The following is an 18,476-nucleotide window of genomic DNA, read 5'->3' on the forward strand; positions in this document are numbered from 1 at the left end:
GGAATTCTAGAGAATTTGTTCGTTGGGCCATCCCCAAGCTCTCCCCCACCTTGGCTGTTCCCTGTCCTGGAATCTTATTACAACCTCTTTAGGCAAGTATTTCCTACACACCCCTTAGGAGTCAGCCACAATGTCCCTCCCTTACCATCTTTCCTGACATCCCAAAGGATCCCATAGGTGAGGGGTCCTTTCCTATGCCCCCCACCCACCACAAACTGCACCTGTTCAATTGCCTCTGCAATGGTTCTAAACCCCCAGCATCCAACACAACAACTGATAACATAGAGGATGGTGATGAGTAGTGAATGAATGAGTGAGTGAGTGAAGGTATGAAATGTAGTGAGAGTACATGATCAATTCTTTTATGCTTTAAACAATTGATACAAGTCCTACTAAATGATAATGAACTAATGAATTGAATGAAGAATGAATGAATGAACAAAATGATGGTATGAACAAACAGACCTTCTCTCCAGGTTGGCCTGCCAGGCCCTGCTCCCCAACTTCACCCTGGAGACAGAATAATGGAAACCCCATTATTTTCCCTACCCATTTATAGAGGTGGCCCCACAAATCCATGGCACAGGTTGGGGTGGCACCTCTAACCGGCGCCCCTGATGTTCAAGCATGTTGCGGGGTTAGCACAAGCATCACAGGCTATGAAAACCAAAGCATGCAGAACTTCTGGAGAGAGACGTCCACAGTCCCTCTTTTCACTTTCCCCAAGAAGAATCATATTCTGGAATCACCTTGACAAGAGTTTACATAGGTTGAATCCACTTGTCCTACATCTAAGCACTTACAATTCAAACCAATGAGGAGCCAAAATCTATGGTTCCTCAGTCCAACCCAACCCCTACTCTAGCTACACTTTCGGAAAGTGAAACACAGACCCATGCTGGGTCCAAAACAAAGGCAAAGTTGAGGAGGAACCTGCCCGCGCTGACGGCTGTTCCATGACTGTTATGGAGATGCTTGTAGTAAACTCAGGCAGTCACCTGTGATTACAGTGACCGCTGGGCAATACACGTACCCGGTATATTATCTCCATTCCTCAGTGGGGAGTTGTGATAAGAGCAAGTCTTGGAAGAAACTCGGTTAAATACTCATACTTAGATTGGAAAGTAAGCCCCTGACAGATACACACTGGTCTTTGTCGTTTGGATGAAGTGCTGTTCTTTGCCACAGGAGGGTGGTCAGGCTGAGTGAGGGGACAGGGACAGAGGGGCTCCAGCCCATTAGGCTTCTGCACTGACCAGGAACTGACAAACCACTGATGCAAAGAGGTGCGTGTGTGGGTGTAATTTCCAACCAACCACATGTCTTGAAAACCACTAACTTCTTTAGGGATATTTATTCTAACGTCCATTAAGCCATCTAGTATCACCTTTGGTGTCTATTTTTACAAGGAAAGGTGGTTCTTAGAAGAGTGCCATCGAAACATTAACAAAGCATTCCTAGAGGTGCCTGACAGTTAACCCATGCACACAAGCACACCACGTCACCCTGCCCAGACTGAAGTATTTTAAATAAATTCAAATAATCTAACCAAAGTAATGCATTAAAACCCTACCATTGGGACACTCTTGGAATTTCAGGGGATTCTGTATTTTTTCCATTCTCTGTTGTTGTCTGGAAATTAGGGTGTGTAGACTATAGTATAGTATCTTCCTGACAATGAGGTGCATTGTGGAGACTTTGGAGGCTGCTTTCAAAAGACTGTTTTAGGGTGGGCCATGGTGGCTCAGCGGCAGAGTGTCCGCCTGCCATGCTGGAGACCCAGGTTCAATTCCTGGTACTTGCTCATGCAAAAAAAAAAAGACCATCTTGATCCTATTTGATTTCCAAAACTAAGAGCAGAGAGGACCCAGACAGGTGAGCTGAGTCCAGTGCCTCACTCCACGCCCACATGGGGCCTGCAGGGTGGCCAAAGAATTGATGAAACTTGCAAAACTGCCAGTCACTGAGAGATGACAGTGTCTCTTCCAACCATGGAAAAAAAGCTCTCTCACACTGATTGATCAGAAAGTGATGAAAGATTTACTGTCTTCAAATGATTTAAAAATTAGTAATGCGATGAGTAACATAAACGCATAGCTTTCTTTCTCTGGAGCACTTTGAATTTTAGATAGGCTGCTTACCTTCCTACTACATCTAAGAAGTCATGGCATTTCTTCACCCACACCTTATCTCCCTGACCATGTCTTACACGTGGCCGCTTGACTATGGCTCAGAAGAGATGTTCGCCATGGGTCTCTGGTGCTTTTCCATTGGCCTGAATGTCACTCCAGCTGAATGCCCGCCACCCGAGCCTGCCAAGGAGCCGTCGTGTGCCGGCCACTGCACCCTCGGAGTTAGACTCTAGAGGGACTGTCATTCCTGGAACCACAGGACTGCAGGTTGAAGCAGTTTCCGGAGGCTTCTATGGAGCGACAACTCACCGTGCTATTCCCACAAGTTCCTGGCTGACCATGGGACTCCATGAATGTAGGGTCAGTGAACAGGCCACAAGTGAGTGAATGAATGGGGGGCCGGTACCTGTCACGCAGGGACCTCCCCCCAGCAATGCCAGGCTCAGATGTTCCAAAGGCCACACTAGCTCTGCTTATCAGAGAGGAAGGCAAAAGGTGAGTAACCAAAAGTGCTGGTCGGGGTAGGCACACATTTTATCCTGCATTTCCGCTGCTGCCTGGAGTCTGGAGTCAGCACCCACTGAATTTCTAGGTGCACCTCCATCAACCCTAATGTTTGCAGGTGCACCCCCATTGCTAGGTGCACCCCCATCAACCCTAATGTTTGCAGGTGCACCCCCATTGCTAGGTGCACCCCTGTCAACCCTAATGTTTGCAGGTGCACCCCCATTGCTAGGTGCACCTCCATCAACCCTAATGTTTGCAGGTGCACCCCCATTGCTAGGTGCACCCCCATCAACCCTAATGTTTGCAGGTGCACCCCCATTGCTAGGTGCACCCCCATCAATCCTAATGTTTTCAGGTGCACCCCCATTGCTAGGTGCACCCCCATCAACCCTAATGTTTGCAGGTGCACCCCCATTGCTAGGTGCACCCCCATCAATCCTAATGTTTGCAGGTGCACCCCCATTGCTAGGTGCACCCCCATCAACCCTAATGTTTGCAGGTGCACCCCCATTGCTAGGTGCACCCCCATCAACCCTAATGTTTGCAGGTGCACCCCCATTGCTAGGTGCACCCCCATCAACCCTAATGTTTGCAGGTGCACCCCCATTGCTAGGTGCACCCTTGTCAACCCTAATGTTTGCAGGTGCACCCCCATTGCTAGGTGCACCCCCATCAACCCTAATGTTTGCAGGTGCACCCCCATTGCTAGGTGCACCCCCATCAATCCTAATGTTTGCAGGTGCACCCCCATTGCTAGGTGCACCCCCATCAACCCTAATGTTTGCAGGTGCACCCCCATTGCTAGGTGCACCCCCATCAATCCTAATGTTTGCAGGTGCACCCCCATTGCTAGGTGCACCCCCGTCAACCCTAATGTTTGCAGGTGCACCCCCATTGCTAGGTGCACCCCTGTCAACCCTAATGTTTGCAGGTGCACCCCCATTGCTAGGTGCACCCCCGTCAACCCTAATGTTTGCAGGTGCACCCCCATTGCTAGGTGCACCCCCGTCAATCCTAATGTTTGCAGGTGCACCCCCATTGCTAGGTGCACCCCCGTCAACCCTAATGTTTGCAGGTGCACCCCCATTGCTAGGTGCACCCCCGTCAATCCTAATGTTTGCAGGTGCACCCCCATTGCTAGGTGCACCCCCGTCAACCCTAATGTTTGCAGGTGCACCCCCATTGCTAGGTGCACCCCCGTCAACCCTAATGTTTGCAGGTGCACCCCCATTGCTAGGTGCACCCCCGTCAACCCTAATGTTTGCAGGTGCACCCCCATTGCTAGGTGCACCCCCGTCAACCCTAATGTTTGCAGGTGCACCCCCATTGCTAGGTGCACCCCCATCAACCCTAATGTTTGCAGGTGCACCCCCATTGCTAGGTGCACCCCCATCAACCCTAATGTTTGCAAGAACAATTAGTAAGGATTGCTGAAATGGACTGTGCAAATACTTGTCACTCACATTGTCACTATGAATCTTTCTCTGTGGGAACTGCCTCCTATAGGCTGAGAAAGGAAAAAGTGCAGAATTTTTTAAGACCATGTGAAGTGTTTCTCGGAACGTGCTATGAAGCTGTAGGTGTGTGGTGGGGACGCCACGTCTTCTCGACTCTCAGAAATGACTGGGAAGTGCAGGGGCATCTGTCCATCCTGCAAACAGCTCCGGGCCCTGAGTGGGCCATCACCAACCTTCCGTGCATGACGTCTCCACAGTCCTCTTGGAAAACGGTTTCTATCTTCATGTGGCAGTTTGCTCAAATACAGAAGGAGGAGGCCATGCTAGGCTCATCTGGAGCTATTACAGAGCAAGTGTTGTAAAAAAATAGTAATGGCAAAAATTAAATATTTTAAAACTTTTCAGAGAAATGCTCCTCCACATAGCAGTAAAAATCACAGAAAAATGACACTTGAGATGTAGGACTGGGCTTCTCTGTACGAGACTTTCCAACAGTGGTAATTGTCAGAAATATAAAACATGCAGATTGGAGGCTTAGAGAAAGCTCTCAGGGCACCTCCAGTTTCATCCCAACGGGTAACACGGTCACGGGGCTTCATCTGCAGATCGGGGCAAGGTTGCTCCGTGGGAAGACAGCATTTCTGGAGACTAGGGAACAGAATCTTAAAATTCAGGTGGAAAAAGCCTGAGAGCACTTGCCAATACTCAAACTTGAGAGAACACAACTATAAGGTGCAGTGGCCCATTTAATGTATGGAGTCGAGAATGGAGAAGAACAGCTAATGTACGGATGCTTTAAGTCCTTTTTGGAAAATGACAGGATTTCAACAAAACCACTGGATGCACCCCCCACGCCACCCACAGACACAAGCCTCAGCATCCTGATGGCTGGAGCTCAGCAAACTGCACGTCACTGCACTTGGATGGACTATACCACTATTATTTATAAAAACACCAGTACTGCTCCTGAAGGTATGAAGGGCCTCTGGCACCTGAGTGGCAATGGGCCCTGGGGCCTTTGTGGGGAGAGTGAGAAGAGGGAGCCCAGGAAGTGGGCGCACTGCAGTGGCTCTTGGGGTGGCTCTTTCCACAGTCTACAACCACTGGGCATGTTAAGTCAGCCAGGCTGCAAGTTATCGGCACTGCACCTGCCCCATTCTCCACCTGGTCTATTAAGAATCATCATTTCGCTAACTGTGAGGTGGCAGGACCTACGAGCCCAGGTGAAGAGAGGGCCCAGGCTCCTCCAGAGGGGCTGGCCCAGGCATGGCGTTCCCTCCAGGCCACACCTCTGACCTCACTAGGCTGCGTCCACCATCCTCCACCCAGGAAACCCTTCCTAAATACCTGCTGGGAAGGCGGGATTGTATTCGTTTGCTAAATGCTGCTGGAATGCCATATGGTAACAAATTTACAGTTCTAAGGCCATAAAAACATCCAAACTAAGGCATCCAGATAAAGATACCTTAACTCTAAAGAAAGGCCATCGTCTCTCAGGTGGGAAGGCACATGGCTGGCATCTGTGGGTCCTTGTTCCCAGTTCTGTTGCTTCCAGCTTCTGGTTCCAGTGGTTTCCTGTCTAAGTATCTGTGGACCTTCACTTAGCTTCTCTAGGGCAAAATCTGGCTGGCTTAGCATCTCATGGGAAGGAACATGGCAACTTCTGCTGGGTTCAGCATCTCCAAACATCTGTGTCTTGACATCTCTCTCTCTGTCAGCACTCCAAGTATCTCCAAATGTCCGCTTCTATTTCATATCTGAGCTCCTGATATCTCCTGGGGCTTCTGTGTGTCCGAAAGTTTGCATTTGTGTTTGCATCTGAAATTTCTCCAAAATATTTCCTCTTTCAATGAACTCCAGTAAACAAATCAAGACCTACTTCGATGGGCAGAGCCACAGCTCCATCTAATGAAGAGGTCACACCCATGTTTGAGCAGGTCAGTCTCCATGGAAACAACCTAATCAAGGTTTCCACCCTACGATATCGAACCAGTTTTAAAGGACATGGCTATTCTGGGGCACACAACCCTTTCAAACCAGAACAGGGATGCAGGGTGCGGAGATGTGGTCACAACTCTTAAGGAGTCAGAGCCCAGCAGTGAGTGGGACAGGGTGGACAGGGGAAGGGAAAAGCAGGGCCACTCATGCAATCCCCTGCCTGGCCACATCTCCACCCGAACACGGGTGTGTGCACAGATGCATGTGCATGCACACACGTGGCCCAGCCCTCCTCTCCTGGACTCACTGCCACGAGCCAGGCCAAAGCTGAGCACTGAGTGAAGGGCAGCCCCAAAGCCCATCAGGAATGTCTTGCGGGGAAGCAGACGGCTCCTGGGCTGCAGCTGGGGACAGGTGACAATCACCACGCACAGCCGGGGCCTCCGCACCCACAGGCAGCGCCCAGTCCCAGCCACCAGTTACAGGCCTCAGTTTCCCCTTCTCCACCCTTGGGGTCCAAGGCGGCTGACCCTACAGGCGCACCGGCTGGTTTCCTGCCTTCTGACTTTGCACAGGGTCAGCCACTGGGCAACGGCAGAAGAAAGAGCGGCAGGTCTCTGTTCCCTTGCTGCCCCCCTGCCCAGCCAGGAGCAGGCAGGGGCTGCGTCCTGCTTCCTGAAACTGTGCACGAGGGGCTTCTCCCTGGGCCCCCACTGCTTCACCTCCCTCTCTGTCCTGGGGAGGGAGAGGCTCTCTGGGCATGTCAGCCTCTCAGTGCCTTGCTGAATTCACTGAACATGCTGTGCCCCGTTAGACAGCCCCTTTCCACTCACGCCCTTTCCACTCACGCCCTTTCCACTCACGCCCCTTTCCACTCACGCCCCTTTCCACTCACACCCCTTTCCGCTCACTCCCTTTCCGCTCACGCCCTTTCCGCTCACTCCCTTTCCGCTCACGCCCTTTCCGCTCACTCCCTTTCCGCTCTCGCCCCTTTCCGCTCACGCCCTTTCCGCTCACGCCCTTTCCGCTCACGCCCTTTCCACTCACGCCCTTTCCACTCTCGCCCTTTCCACTCACGCCCTTTCCACTCTCGCCCCTTTCCACTCACTCCCTTTACTCACGCCCTTTCCGCTCACGCCCTTTCCGCTCACGCCCTTTCCGCTCACGCCCTTTCCGCTCTCGCCCCTTTCCGCTCACGCCCCTTTCCGCTCACGCCCTTTCCGCTCACGCCCCTTTCCGCTCACGCCCCTTTCCGCTCACGCCCTTTCCGCTCTCGCCCCTTTCCGCTCACGCCCTTTCCGCTCACGCCCTTTCCGCTCACGCCCTTTCCGCTCACGCCCCTTTCCGCTCACGCCCCTTTCCGCTCACGCCCCTTTCCGCTCACGCCCTTTCCGCTCACGCCCTTTCCGCTCACGCCCTTTCCGCTCACGCCCTTTCCGCTCACGCCCTTTCCGCTCACGCCCCTTTCCACTCACTCCCTTTGCTCACGCCCTTTCCGCTCACGCCCTTTCCGCTCACTCCCTTTCCGCTCACGCCCTTTCCGCTCACGCCCCTTTCCGCTCACGCCCCTTTCCGCTCACGCCCCTTTCCGCTCACGCCCTTTCCGCTCACGCCCCTTTCCGCTCACGCCCTTTCCGCTCACGCCCCTTTCCGCTCACTCCCTTTCCGCTCACGCCCTTTCCGCTCACGCCCTTTCCGCTCACGCCCTTTCCGCTCACGCCCTTTCCGCTCACGCCCTTTCCGCTCACGCCCCTTTCCGCTCACGCCCTTTCCACTCACGCCCCTTTCCGCTCACGCCCCTTTCCGCTCACGCCCCTTTCCACTCACGCCCTTTCCGCTCACACCCCTTTCCACTCACGCCCCTTTCCACTCACGCCCTTTCCGCTCACACCCCTTTCTGCTCACGCCCTTTCCGCTCACGCCCCTTTCCACTCACACCCTTTCCGCTCCCTCCCTTTCCGCTCACTCCCTTTCCAATCACACCACAGATTCCCTGGCAGCTCCGGGCTGTGCTCAGTGAGCTGAGGCCGCTTGCACCCTTGAGGAAAGTCCGTGTACTGGTGGTGGGGCCCATACCAGAAGGCCAGGTTTTCCAGGGAGGCCGTCTTCCCCTCTTTCTCCGGGTTCTCCCTGTAGGGAACACAGAAGAAAGTTAGCGGGGGACAGGCCAAGCTGGGGCTCAGCACTGAGTGCCAGCTACAGGTTGGTACAAAGAGGACTGCTCGTATTTGGGTGGTTTTGAACACCTTTATTCCACGTGATTGCTCAGCCATGGTTATGAGAAATAGTTTTGTGGGTCATGCTGTTCGTTTACGGATGTTCCGACCAGGTCAGGCGTGTTTGGGAAGACTGCCTGCCGGGCCAGCCCTTATCCTTCCTTTTGAAAGATAAGGTAGAAGGACGGAGAAGATTTGCATAAAATGCTCAGAAATTTGAGTTAAATCTATGCTTAGTCTGTATTTTGTTATCAAAAAGTGGAGTTCCTAAGACTGCTTATTGGAGAGGACACTGAGTTTTCCATAATATTCCAAAGCTGCCTTTATCAGTTTTCTTTCAAGGACTGGGCGTGCATGCTCCTGCCATGTGAGTTTGCTATGAAAGAATAAACTTCAGTTGTTAAAGTACGTTTTGTGTAGATGTATAATTCTTCATCTGAGGTTGTCAGCCGTGTGGACCAGGAGGTTGCATTTCCTTCCCAATTTATGTATTAACATCTGACCTTAATGATCCCAAGATGACAACCCCTCCGAGTGTTTTATAAAATTGAAGTCTCTTACTAAGTCAGTAAGAGAACCTGCAAGCATTTCTCCTTGCATACAAAGTAAACACTAGTCACAACAGGGCAATTTTAAAGCTGGCAGCTTCCAAACCTTCGCCCAGTTATCTAGGTGGAAATAAAGTGTTCTCTCATATCTGACGTTGCAAATGCAAACATTTCAAACAAGTCCTGATCCAAAGGCTGACCACCAACTTCTTTCAAAGTTCATCAACTATCAAGAGTCTCTTTTGGTTTTTATACAAGCACAGGCACCGGAATCAAAGTTTCCAGCATGGCAGGCGAGAGCTCTGCCACGGAGCCACCACTGTACCACCCCAAGAGTCTCTTCTGCTCTGTGCTCTGGATTCCCAAACTCACGCTAACCCCAAGAACACCCACCTTGGGTCCCGGCAGGCCTGGAGGTCCATTCAGCCCATCCTTTCCAGGGGGCCCCTGCACCAGGAGGAAACACGTGACAATAAAAGGAAAAGGGACATTTAGGGAAGCACTACATTAGGCTGCTTCTAGCCTGCAGCTGCTGTTGCAGCTGGGAAGCGGAGATGCCGGCCCCAGTGGTTGCGGTGTCCACCTGCCCACGCCCCACACTCCGTCTCCACTGGCAGGCTGGCCGCCCTGCTTGCTGTGCCATGCCAGGGCTTCCCCCCACAAGGCGTTCTCTGCCTCCGGCTTTGCGGGCCTTGGGACCACCCACGTGTCCCTGCTCTCTCCTCTCTTGGACACCCCTTCACCATTCTTCTGTCCTCCCCCCCTTTTCCCCGGTCTTGCTCCCTCCCCAAACACAGGTCTGTCTGCATGTTTGCAGTATGCAACCCTGTCTCATATATCGAAGGGCAGAAAGGAGGCATCCTGTAGAGCATTCCCTGCGCGTTCTGCAGAGGAGACGAGGCCAGGGCGACCGAGGACCTGCTAAGGCCATGCGGCAGGGAGGCTGACCACAGGCCTCTGGGCGCTTCACGCCCCCTTGGCCCTGTGCTCACTGATGCCTCAGGTGCCAACACAGCCCAGAAAACAGAGACAACTGCTTCCCTGTCAGTCAGGGCAGCTCGGATGTCTGTAGGGAATTCTGCGGCAGCTCTATGACGAAAACCTTCACCCTGCACAAAGGTCTCTGCGAAACGAGGCTGTGCTGGGGCATGTTACAGATGGGGAATGACCCATAAATAGCACAAAATCATTTACAGGATTACTTTCTAGCTATTACCAGATACTCCAAGTTACCAAGGCTTAACGCAAGTAAAACACCATTTGCCATGCTAAAAGGCTGGGTGAAATAGGACAGAATTTACACCAGTAGGTATAAATGTAGCACCTCTGTGCATAAAGAAAATCGAATATTGGAAAAATCAAGTACTGAAGAAGCACCCTGGCCTCAAGTACGTCTCATCTGAAATCCAAGCATAGAAAACCTGTCAATGACTAAGCAATTTTAATTCATTGTATGAAAACAAATTGTGAATGACATGATTTCAGTGACAAAAAAGGGGCATTTTTGGCTAAAGCTACAAAATAAACTGGTCTTCTGAAAATATGTAGGAAAACATTTCAAACCGTTTTCAAAATACCCAATTGATACAGATCTTCAGAAAAACTTACCAGTCTAGTAGAAATGTATCTTGAAACACAAATAAGGCAAAATTAATTGTCTAAAAGGGTTATGACACCTGTCCTGTGGGTGAGTGTGACACGACAGCGGTATCTGCTGAGACAGAGGGACCCAGAGGCCACGTGGAGAGCCCCCGGCCCCAGGGCAGCCAGGCCAGAAAAACGAGCCTCAGGGTCAGAGGTCAAAGGTGTGGCCACAACCCTTCACATTTATGCCTAAAGTTGTTTTCCTGCATTCCCTACCTTCTAACTTACTTTCAAATAAGTGGTTACAGAGTACATGGAAATGTTGCTTCTGAATATAAAGTGTCTTAGGTGAGCTTCATTTTCCTTGATTTATTAGCATTGTTTAAAAATCTTCAAAACTGATGAGTGGTTCCCATGACAGTGCTAAGTGCAAACAGTTTGTCATGAGCCCGGTGATTCGTCCCCCCGGAACTGACATCGCCCAGGTCTGCAGCTTGGCTGGACCCTGGGAAGGAGAGCCCCCGCTGCTGCAGGGTCCTGAGCCCGGAGGGTCTGGACACTGGCCAGGGACTGCGGTCCTGATGAGGGCAGGACGCATCCAGCCCGCGGCAGGCTCAGCTCAGCTGGGAGAACCTCAGGGGCCTACGCCGATCCCGTCTCCCTCCTGCACACCCCTGGCTCTGGGCACAGGCATGGCGATGCCCTCGCTCCGATGGCCACTGGACCAGCGAGACTATGATTTGCTGGCCCCCCTCGTGGCACTGTCACTCACCGGCGTCCATGCCCCCGCCTTCTGCCCCCATGTCCTCACCCCGCATCCGTCCCCCTGCATCTACCTTCCCTGTCCATTCCTCCATCTGGCCAAGGATTTTGTGGACCTGCTGGAGCCCTCTGAGTCCGAGGTTCTAAAAAGGGGAGTCACTGGACACTGCCCCTTATGTGAAGCCGAGGTTTTGCCCAGGCGAGCTGCCCTATTGCTTCGGTGCCTGCGGGTCACAACTCATCTGCCTGGACACGCCTCAGGGCAGGTGTCAAGCTGTGTTGAGCTGCAGCCTCGGGACTTAAAGTAAGAAACCAGAAGCTCCCGGGTCCTCCCCGTCCGGAGGAGGGGTCGCCCCTGGGAATTACAGGGATAACTTTGCCCCCGACAGCCCCTCCCACCCCACGCTGCCATGCCCTCGCGGGTCACCAAGGACAGGGAGGTGCCCTTTCGAACGCAGCGGGCTCGGGACTTGCCTCTGCCGTGGCCTGCGGAGAGGCAAGCGGGAGGGTCCAAGGACACCCGTGGGAAGAGGGCTCTGGAGGCAGAGTGTGGCTTAGGGCTGGTCCCGCTGCACGCCATGGCCCAGCCAGGAGCCGGGAGTCAGGAAAGCCCCGGAACATGCCGGGGCACGCGGACACAGGTGAGTGGCCCAGTCAGGCCTGCGGGAGGCGGCTGCAGCTCACCCGGGTTTGGGAACACCCGGAGCTGTGGTGCGGGGCAGCACTCTCAGGCCTGCCGTTGGGCCGTCCCAGGGGGCAGTGTCCATCCCTGAAGCCCCGGGCCCTAGGCTCTAAGGACACGAGCAGGGCACTCACCTCTCGTCCGGGATGCCCAGGCTTGCCCGGGAAGCCGATCTCTCCAGGTAAGCCCTGCAAAGGAAACACATGGAAGCCGCGGGTCTCCGCAGCTTTGGAACCGTCTGGCTATGATGAGGGGACAGGGGGACGCCCATGGGGCAGCGCCGCCCACAGTGGCAGCCACTGTGGACAGCTGGGCTTGTGCGGGCTGCGTCCCCGGCCTCCTCACACGCTGCAGCCTCTACCTGCCGGGCCGCCACCACCCGCTCCAGGGAGCTGCCCCAGCGGCGCCAAACACGGGACGGGAATGTATGACGCCGCCTGGTCCACTGGCTTCCTCGAGGCCGAACCACAAACTGCCGGACGCCCCTGGTCTCGGTGGCCAGACGAAGCTGCCCCTGGCTCCCAAAGCACAACAAACCACAGACGACTTACCGGGGGGCCCCCGGGGCCAGGGGGGCCCGAGACACCAGGTGGTCCTGGAGGACCCTGGAAAGAGAGAGGTGGGGTGAGCGCAGCAGGTGCAGGCAGCCCCCTGTTATCCCGTGTCCAGCCCTGCAGCCGTGCGGGGCTGGGAAGGGCATCGGCCCTGCTGCAGCACCTTCTCATTCAAAGACCAATACAAGCAAAAAGGAAAGACATGAGATAAAATTTGCAAATCGTTAGCATGCATCCCGTTTGGGTGATGGATGCAGAGCTGCATCTGTTACACGGTCTACTCTGCTGTATATTCACAATTTTGGGAATTTAAAATAAGCACATCATTCAGTTGTTCGGTCCACCCACTCATGCGCTCCTCCTCAGCAGTGTTTCCCACACTGGACCGTAGCCGGCACAGCCCGTGCCTCGGCCTCGTGGTCAGCGGGCAGGGGAAAGGCTCTCTGGGTGCCTCCATGGAGGACCAGCCCTCACAACCCACTGCCAGACCCTCCTTTAAACAGATGATTTCAATCCCCCTCCCTCTCAGATCCTTGGGGCCCATTCTCTGCCCAGGGACAGACACAGGCCCTGTGAGTGAACAGAAGCTTTAGACAGAAGCCCCTTGCCCCCTCCTAGGAGCAAAGAGCGGGGATGCAGGGAAGGCGTGGGGGGCAGTTATGCTAGAGACGGTAAGGGCTAGGGCCTGCCGGGTCTGGGTGGAGGAGAGCAAAGGGGTCAGCAGGACGCAGGGGGATGCAGGGGGAACCAGGGGGACACAGGGGCATGCAGGGGGATGCAGGAGGATGCAAGGGAACACAGCAGGACGGGGGGGGGTGCAGAGGGACACAGGGAGATGCAGTGGGACGCAGGGGGATGCAGGAGAGCACGGGGGGTACAGGGGGACATAGGGTACATGCGGATACAGGGGGACACAGAGGGACAAAGGGGAGCACAGGGGGACACAGGGAGACGCAGGTGGATGCAGGAGAGCACAAGGGGGCACAGCCTACTCAGGTCCCTGGGTCACAGGGGCCATAAGGGTGGGCGCTGAGCAGGGTGGGGCCAGGCAAGACCTAGATGGGCAGGAGAGGGTGGGGCCACTTAAGGAGTGTAGGAGGAGAAAGGGGAGGGGAGAAGAGGGAGGGGAAGGGGGAGGGGGAGGTGAAGGGAGGAAGGGGGAGTTAGAGGGGGAGGGGGGAGGGAGGAAGGGAGAGGAGGGAGGAGGAGGGAGAAGGGGGAGGGAAGCACCCTGGGCCCGAGGTGTGGCGTGCTCACCCACAGGTGGCCACCTGTGTGCTCTGAGCATCTACAGCTCGGTGCCCAGACAGGGGCCCTCCCACCGCCCACCCACTGTGAAGGCCCTTGCCGGCCCCACCTCCCCGAGCTCCGCCCTCGCCCCTTCACCGCCCACCTGGCCCCCCAGTCTGTGGAGGTGAGCCCGGGTCCCCGGCTTAGGCCCCCTCCAGCTGCAGGGCATTTCCCACCCACGTGGCCTGGCAGGCGCACAGCGGCGGGTCAGCGTCCTGGAGGACGGTGGGGGCGGCACTGGGCAGCCCCTCTCGCCCCCTGCGGGGAAGCTTCGGGAAGAGGCTGCCAGGACCTGGCTGTCGCAGTGGAGGGCCGGCAGCAGTGGGGGTGACCCAGGCCCCACCCCAGGGCGCTCTGTGGACGAGGCCTGGGGGGTGAGGAGGAGGCCGCAGCGCACAGCGTGCACCCCAGCCTTCTTGGTGCCCTGCTGTCGCATTGCTCTCTGCTCCCCTCTCCTGGCACCTTGGGGGCACCCCCACTCCAGGAGCCCACGGAGGCCCAGGACAACCCTCTGCACAGCAAGACAAGTACTTCTGATTCCCTCCCTGCTGGCCTTCCCGGTGGAGCACGAGGCACTTGAAAACCACGGCCCTCACCGGCCTTCTGCAACCCTGCACCCCTGCCCCCTTCAATTCTCCCAAATGTCCCTGCAGCCCCTTGCAGTCTTCTTGCTTTAGAGGCTGTTCTGGTTTGCTAGCTGCCGGAGTGCAATATACAAGAAACGGAATGGCTTTTAAAAGGGGAATTTAATAAGTTGCTAGTTTACAGTTCTAAGGCTGAGAAAATGCACCAACTAAAACAAGTCTATGGAAATGTCCAATCTAAGGCATCCAGGGAAAGATACCTTGGTTCAAGAAGGCCAATGAAGTTCAGGGTTTCTCTCTCAAGTGAGAAGGAACATGGCAAACACAGTCACAGTTTCTCTTAGTTGGAAGGGCACAGGGTGAACATGGCAACATCTGCTAGCTTTCTCTCCTGGCTTCCTGTTTCATGAAGCTCCCTGGGAGGCATTTTCCTTCTTCATCTCCAAAGGTTGCTGGCTGGTGGACTCTCTGTTTCTCGTGGCTATGTTGTTCTCTGCTCTCTCTGAATCTCTTTCATTCTCCAAAATGTTTCCTCTTGTATAAGATTCCAGGAAACTAATCAAGACCCTCCCAAATGGGTGGAGACATGTCATCACCTAATCCAATTTAACTACCACACATGATTAGATCACATCTCCAGGGAGATGATCTGATTACAGTTTCAAACATACAGTATTGAATAGGGATTAGAAGAAACGGCTCCCTTTACAAAACGGGATTAGGATTAAAACATGGCTTTTCTAGGGTCCATACATCATTTCAAACCAGCACAGAGGCTGACAGCATTTTAGGCTTGATGCACCCTTAATGATCATTCATTGGAAACTAAGTTTCCTTGTATGGTGGTGAAGAAACTTAGGCCCAGAGAGGGCGAGCATCCTGCCTGAGGTCACACAGCCATCAGGCCCAGGTGGCATGGCCAGTGGCTCCCATCAGGTCAGGCAGCTGCAGGACCACCTGGAGAGCTGGCTGTAAATGCAGGGACACAGGCCCTGGCCTGGGGGTAGCAGGTCCCAGACAAATCCAAGGGGTCAGTGACTTCTGAGCTTTTCTTCAAATAATTCTGACATGCACCAGGTTTGGGGAGTGACTCATCCAGGCAACTCTGTGTGCCACCACCACCACCACCACAGTAATGTAAGCCTAATAAAGCAGTCAGGAGGGAGGAGGGAAAACAGGTAAGGGAGGTGAAGAGGCCCGGCCACCTTCTCTCCAGTGCGTCCTCGACCTACCCTCAAATAATGTTGGCAGGCAGGTCTTCTTCATGCCGTTTTGCAGATAAGGAACTGGCACTTGGAGAAAAATCAACGATACTGGGGCCTGCCCTTTTAAACCTCCAATACCCCACCTTCGCTAAGTGCTGGCACAACCCTGGCTTGAACACCTCTGGGGACGTGGGTCTCACTACTTGTTAGACCAGGTCTGCTCCACTGTGGACCGGTGTGGCAGCCTGAGAGACTGGGCACGGGTGAAGTGGAAGTAGGACCACGGCACTGTTCCCTGCGCCACCATCAGACCCACAGCATCTGGGTCAGAGCTGGGCGTACAGTCGGCGTTGGACACCCATCTGCTCATTTACCGCTGCAGGCCCAGGACCGAGAGAAATGCCAGATGCATTATGAGACGTAACCACAGCAGAGGCATTCACGGACAGGGCCCGGGAAGGCTGGAGCAGCAAGAAGCAGCTGTCCGGGAACCATCATGGGCCACGAGAAGGGGGGCAATTTGCCCCCGGTCTCCTCAGGCTATGCGGGGAGTGCGGGGAGGACAAGGGGCCAGCAGGGGAGCCATGGGGGGGTTGCAAGGGGATACAGGCGGAGGGCAGGGGGCCGTAAGGGAGCACAAGGAGGCCACAGAGGGGTCACAGGGAGCCGTAGGGAGGCAGCAGGGGGGCGCAGGGGGTGCAGGGGGGCACAGGGAAGACACAGGGAGGCCGCAGCGGGGTCAGCCTGCCCTCTGGCCCTGCTCTGATGCTCAGGCTCCCCGCGCTGCTGGCCGCAGGGGCATGGAAGGGCAGCTGAAGGCCTGCAGAAGCAGCCATCCACGGGGGTGCCAAGGCCCCACCCTGGAAGGCTGCATCCCCCCCACCCGGTACCTGCTGCCGTGCTCCAAGTCAGGTCCTGGCTCCAGGGTCCCCACTTGCTTCTGGGACAGACTCGGGGGCAGCAGGGCGGGCGGAGGGCTGGGCAGGGGCCTGGGGAGGCTCAACCGCAGCCCTTCCTGCTCTCTCCTGGCCACGGCTCCACTCCGTGGCAGGTCCCTGGCCCCTCAGCGGCGCTGTGACCCTTCCCACCATGTCCCCTTCAGGGGAGCCTGAGGCTGGCCAGGACAGAGGACCCTTCGCTGGCCCGAGTTCGCTGCCCTGGTCCCTGCAGAGGGATGGAACGTGGGGCGAGCCTGGGGCAGGAAGAGCTTTGTCTTGGGGCCGCAGGAGCACAGAGGTGCCCTAGGAAGGGGACAGGGTCAGCTTCACGCGAGGAAGCCATGTCTACCCCGCAGGATTCAGGGGCAGGAAGACGTCGTGAGGAGAGACCAGGAAAGGGTCAAACCCCGAGAGCTTTTAAGAAACTCCCAGCTGGTCCCGGAGCAGGGGGGTGGGGCAAGGCCAGCCCAGCGCAGCAGGGGGGGGCGCCTGGACGGGGGCTGGGTGCGCCTAAGACATGAAGGTGGGGGGTTGTTGTGGGAATGGCAGACTCTGCAGGGGAAGGTGTCGGGCGCCGCTGAGACAGGCCACGTGCGCGCTGCAGAGATACGGCACAGCTGTCTCTGTGGGAAAAGGCGCCTGGTGTCCTGAAACGCTGAAGTGCGGCAGCTGCCGGAGGCTGGGGCGAAGGAGGCCTTGGGAAACGCGTAACTTCCGACGCATCCGGGCTCAGGGCAGCGGGTGGCTCAGCTCCTGCTTCCTCCTTCCCTTTCCTTGGTTTTGTGACTTTCTTTACCTCGCAGCCCTACAGAATAAACAGTGCTGACCCTCCCAGGTCTTGCGTCTCCGTGAGAGCTCAGAGTCCCATCCGGTCCCTGCTTTAAGCATGTCTCTCTCTTGTGTTTCTTTCTCAGTTCCCCGTCGCCTCCCTCCAGTCCCGAAACGGAGCTGCGCGGGTCCGCGCAGGTGGCGCCGAGCAGGGGCCTGAATGCGGAGGGGCCACGCCGAGGCGAGGGGGCGCTCCCGCGGCCTGCGCACCACCTGGAACTAAGGTGAGGGGGGCACGGAAAAGGACAGCCGGGTGCAATAATCACGGACATTCAAGTTTAAAGGAACAGGAATTCTATGTGTGTATGTTAAAGGCCACACGTAAGGCGAAGGGAGGCGATGCTAGGAGAAGCCAGCTCAATACCTTTCTAGATTATGTTCAGGAAACTTGCCCTTGGTTTCCCAAGGGAGGAACAGTCAATCTGGAGACCTGGGTCAAGGTGGGAAAACAGCTAAGAGACCGCTATATAGCAAAGGGTCCAGACAAAATACCCATTTATACCTTTTCTATGTGGTCCTTAATTCAGAAATGGATTGTTCCTGGCCCCACAGAGTCCGGCTCCCAAAAACTGAGACAGCAGAGTCAAGTCTGAGGAAAATCTAAAGGAAACTGTACAGGGCTGTGACAGTCTTAAATTACCCTCAAAAGAGCTCTGCTCCTGTAGAACCTTCCGCTCCCCCCAGTTCTGAGACACCGACCCTGCATGAACCGTCAGATGGGGGTGATGAAATAAAATTACAGGAGGGAGCAAGAACAGAAATGTATAATTCTGACCCTGAGGAGGAGGAGGACCTTCTAAGTTCAGCTTTGCAAGACATTCATTTGAGCATTGCTGCTAGAGGGGCTCCAAGTAGCAGGAAAGTGACCTTTGAGTCTAAAACCCCTTCCTCTGCGTTACTTCCCCCCACATAAAAGTATTCTTGGGACTCAAGTATCACCGGGTTTCAGGTTTCGGGTTTTTCCTGTCCTGGAGAGCCTACACCCTAACAATCCCACCCATTCTTTGCATTATCACGAGCCAGTCCCTTTTAAAATGCTGAAAGACTTGAAATCAGCTATGGCGCCACTTCCCCTTTGGTGCCTGGCCTGCTGGAGACCCTCGGAACCTCTCCCAGGGCTCACATGACTGGCTGTCCATAGTTAAAGCCTGTCTTAACTCTGGGATTATTTGCTGTGGAAAACTAGTTTTCATGAAGTTTGTGTGGCCCAAGCAGGGCGTAATCCACAGCATCAAGTTCCCAGATGGCAGA

General features: G+C 55.0%; 1 protein-coding gene across 1 annotated transcript in view; it reads right to left on the reverse strand.

The window, feature by feature from the left end:
- COL22A1 (collagen type XXII alpha 1 chain) overlaps positions 1-18,476 on the reverse strand; it is a 259,058-nt gene that overhangs the window by 98,278 nt on the left and 142,304 nt on the right. The window contains exons 24-28 of the mRNA XM_077163316.1: positions 12,378-12,431; positions 11,961-12,014; positions 9,192-9,245; positions 8,111-8,164; positions 466-510 (exon numbers count right to left, since the gene is read on the reverse strand). Of these exons, the coding sequence (XP_077019431.1) occupies positions 466-510; positions 8,111-8,164; positions 9,192-9,245; positions 11,961-12,014; positions 12,378-12,431 (261 nt within the window). The remainder of the gene's footprint in view (positions 1-465; positions 511-8,110; positions 8,165-9,191; positions 9,246-11,960; positions 12,015-12,377; positions 12,432-18,476) is intronic.

This window comes from Tamandua tetradactyla, chromosome 6 (genome assembly GCF_023851605.1).
Source record: "Tamandua tetradactyla isolate mTamTet1 chromosome 6, mTamTet1.pri, whole genome shotgun sequence".
In the NCBI taxonomy this organism is placed as follows: Eukaryota; Metazoa; Chordata; class Mammalia; order Pilosa; family Myrmecophagidae; genus Tamandua; species Tamandua tetradactyla.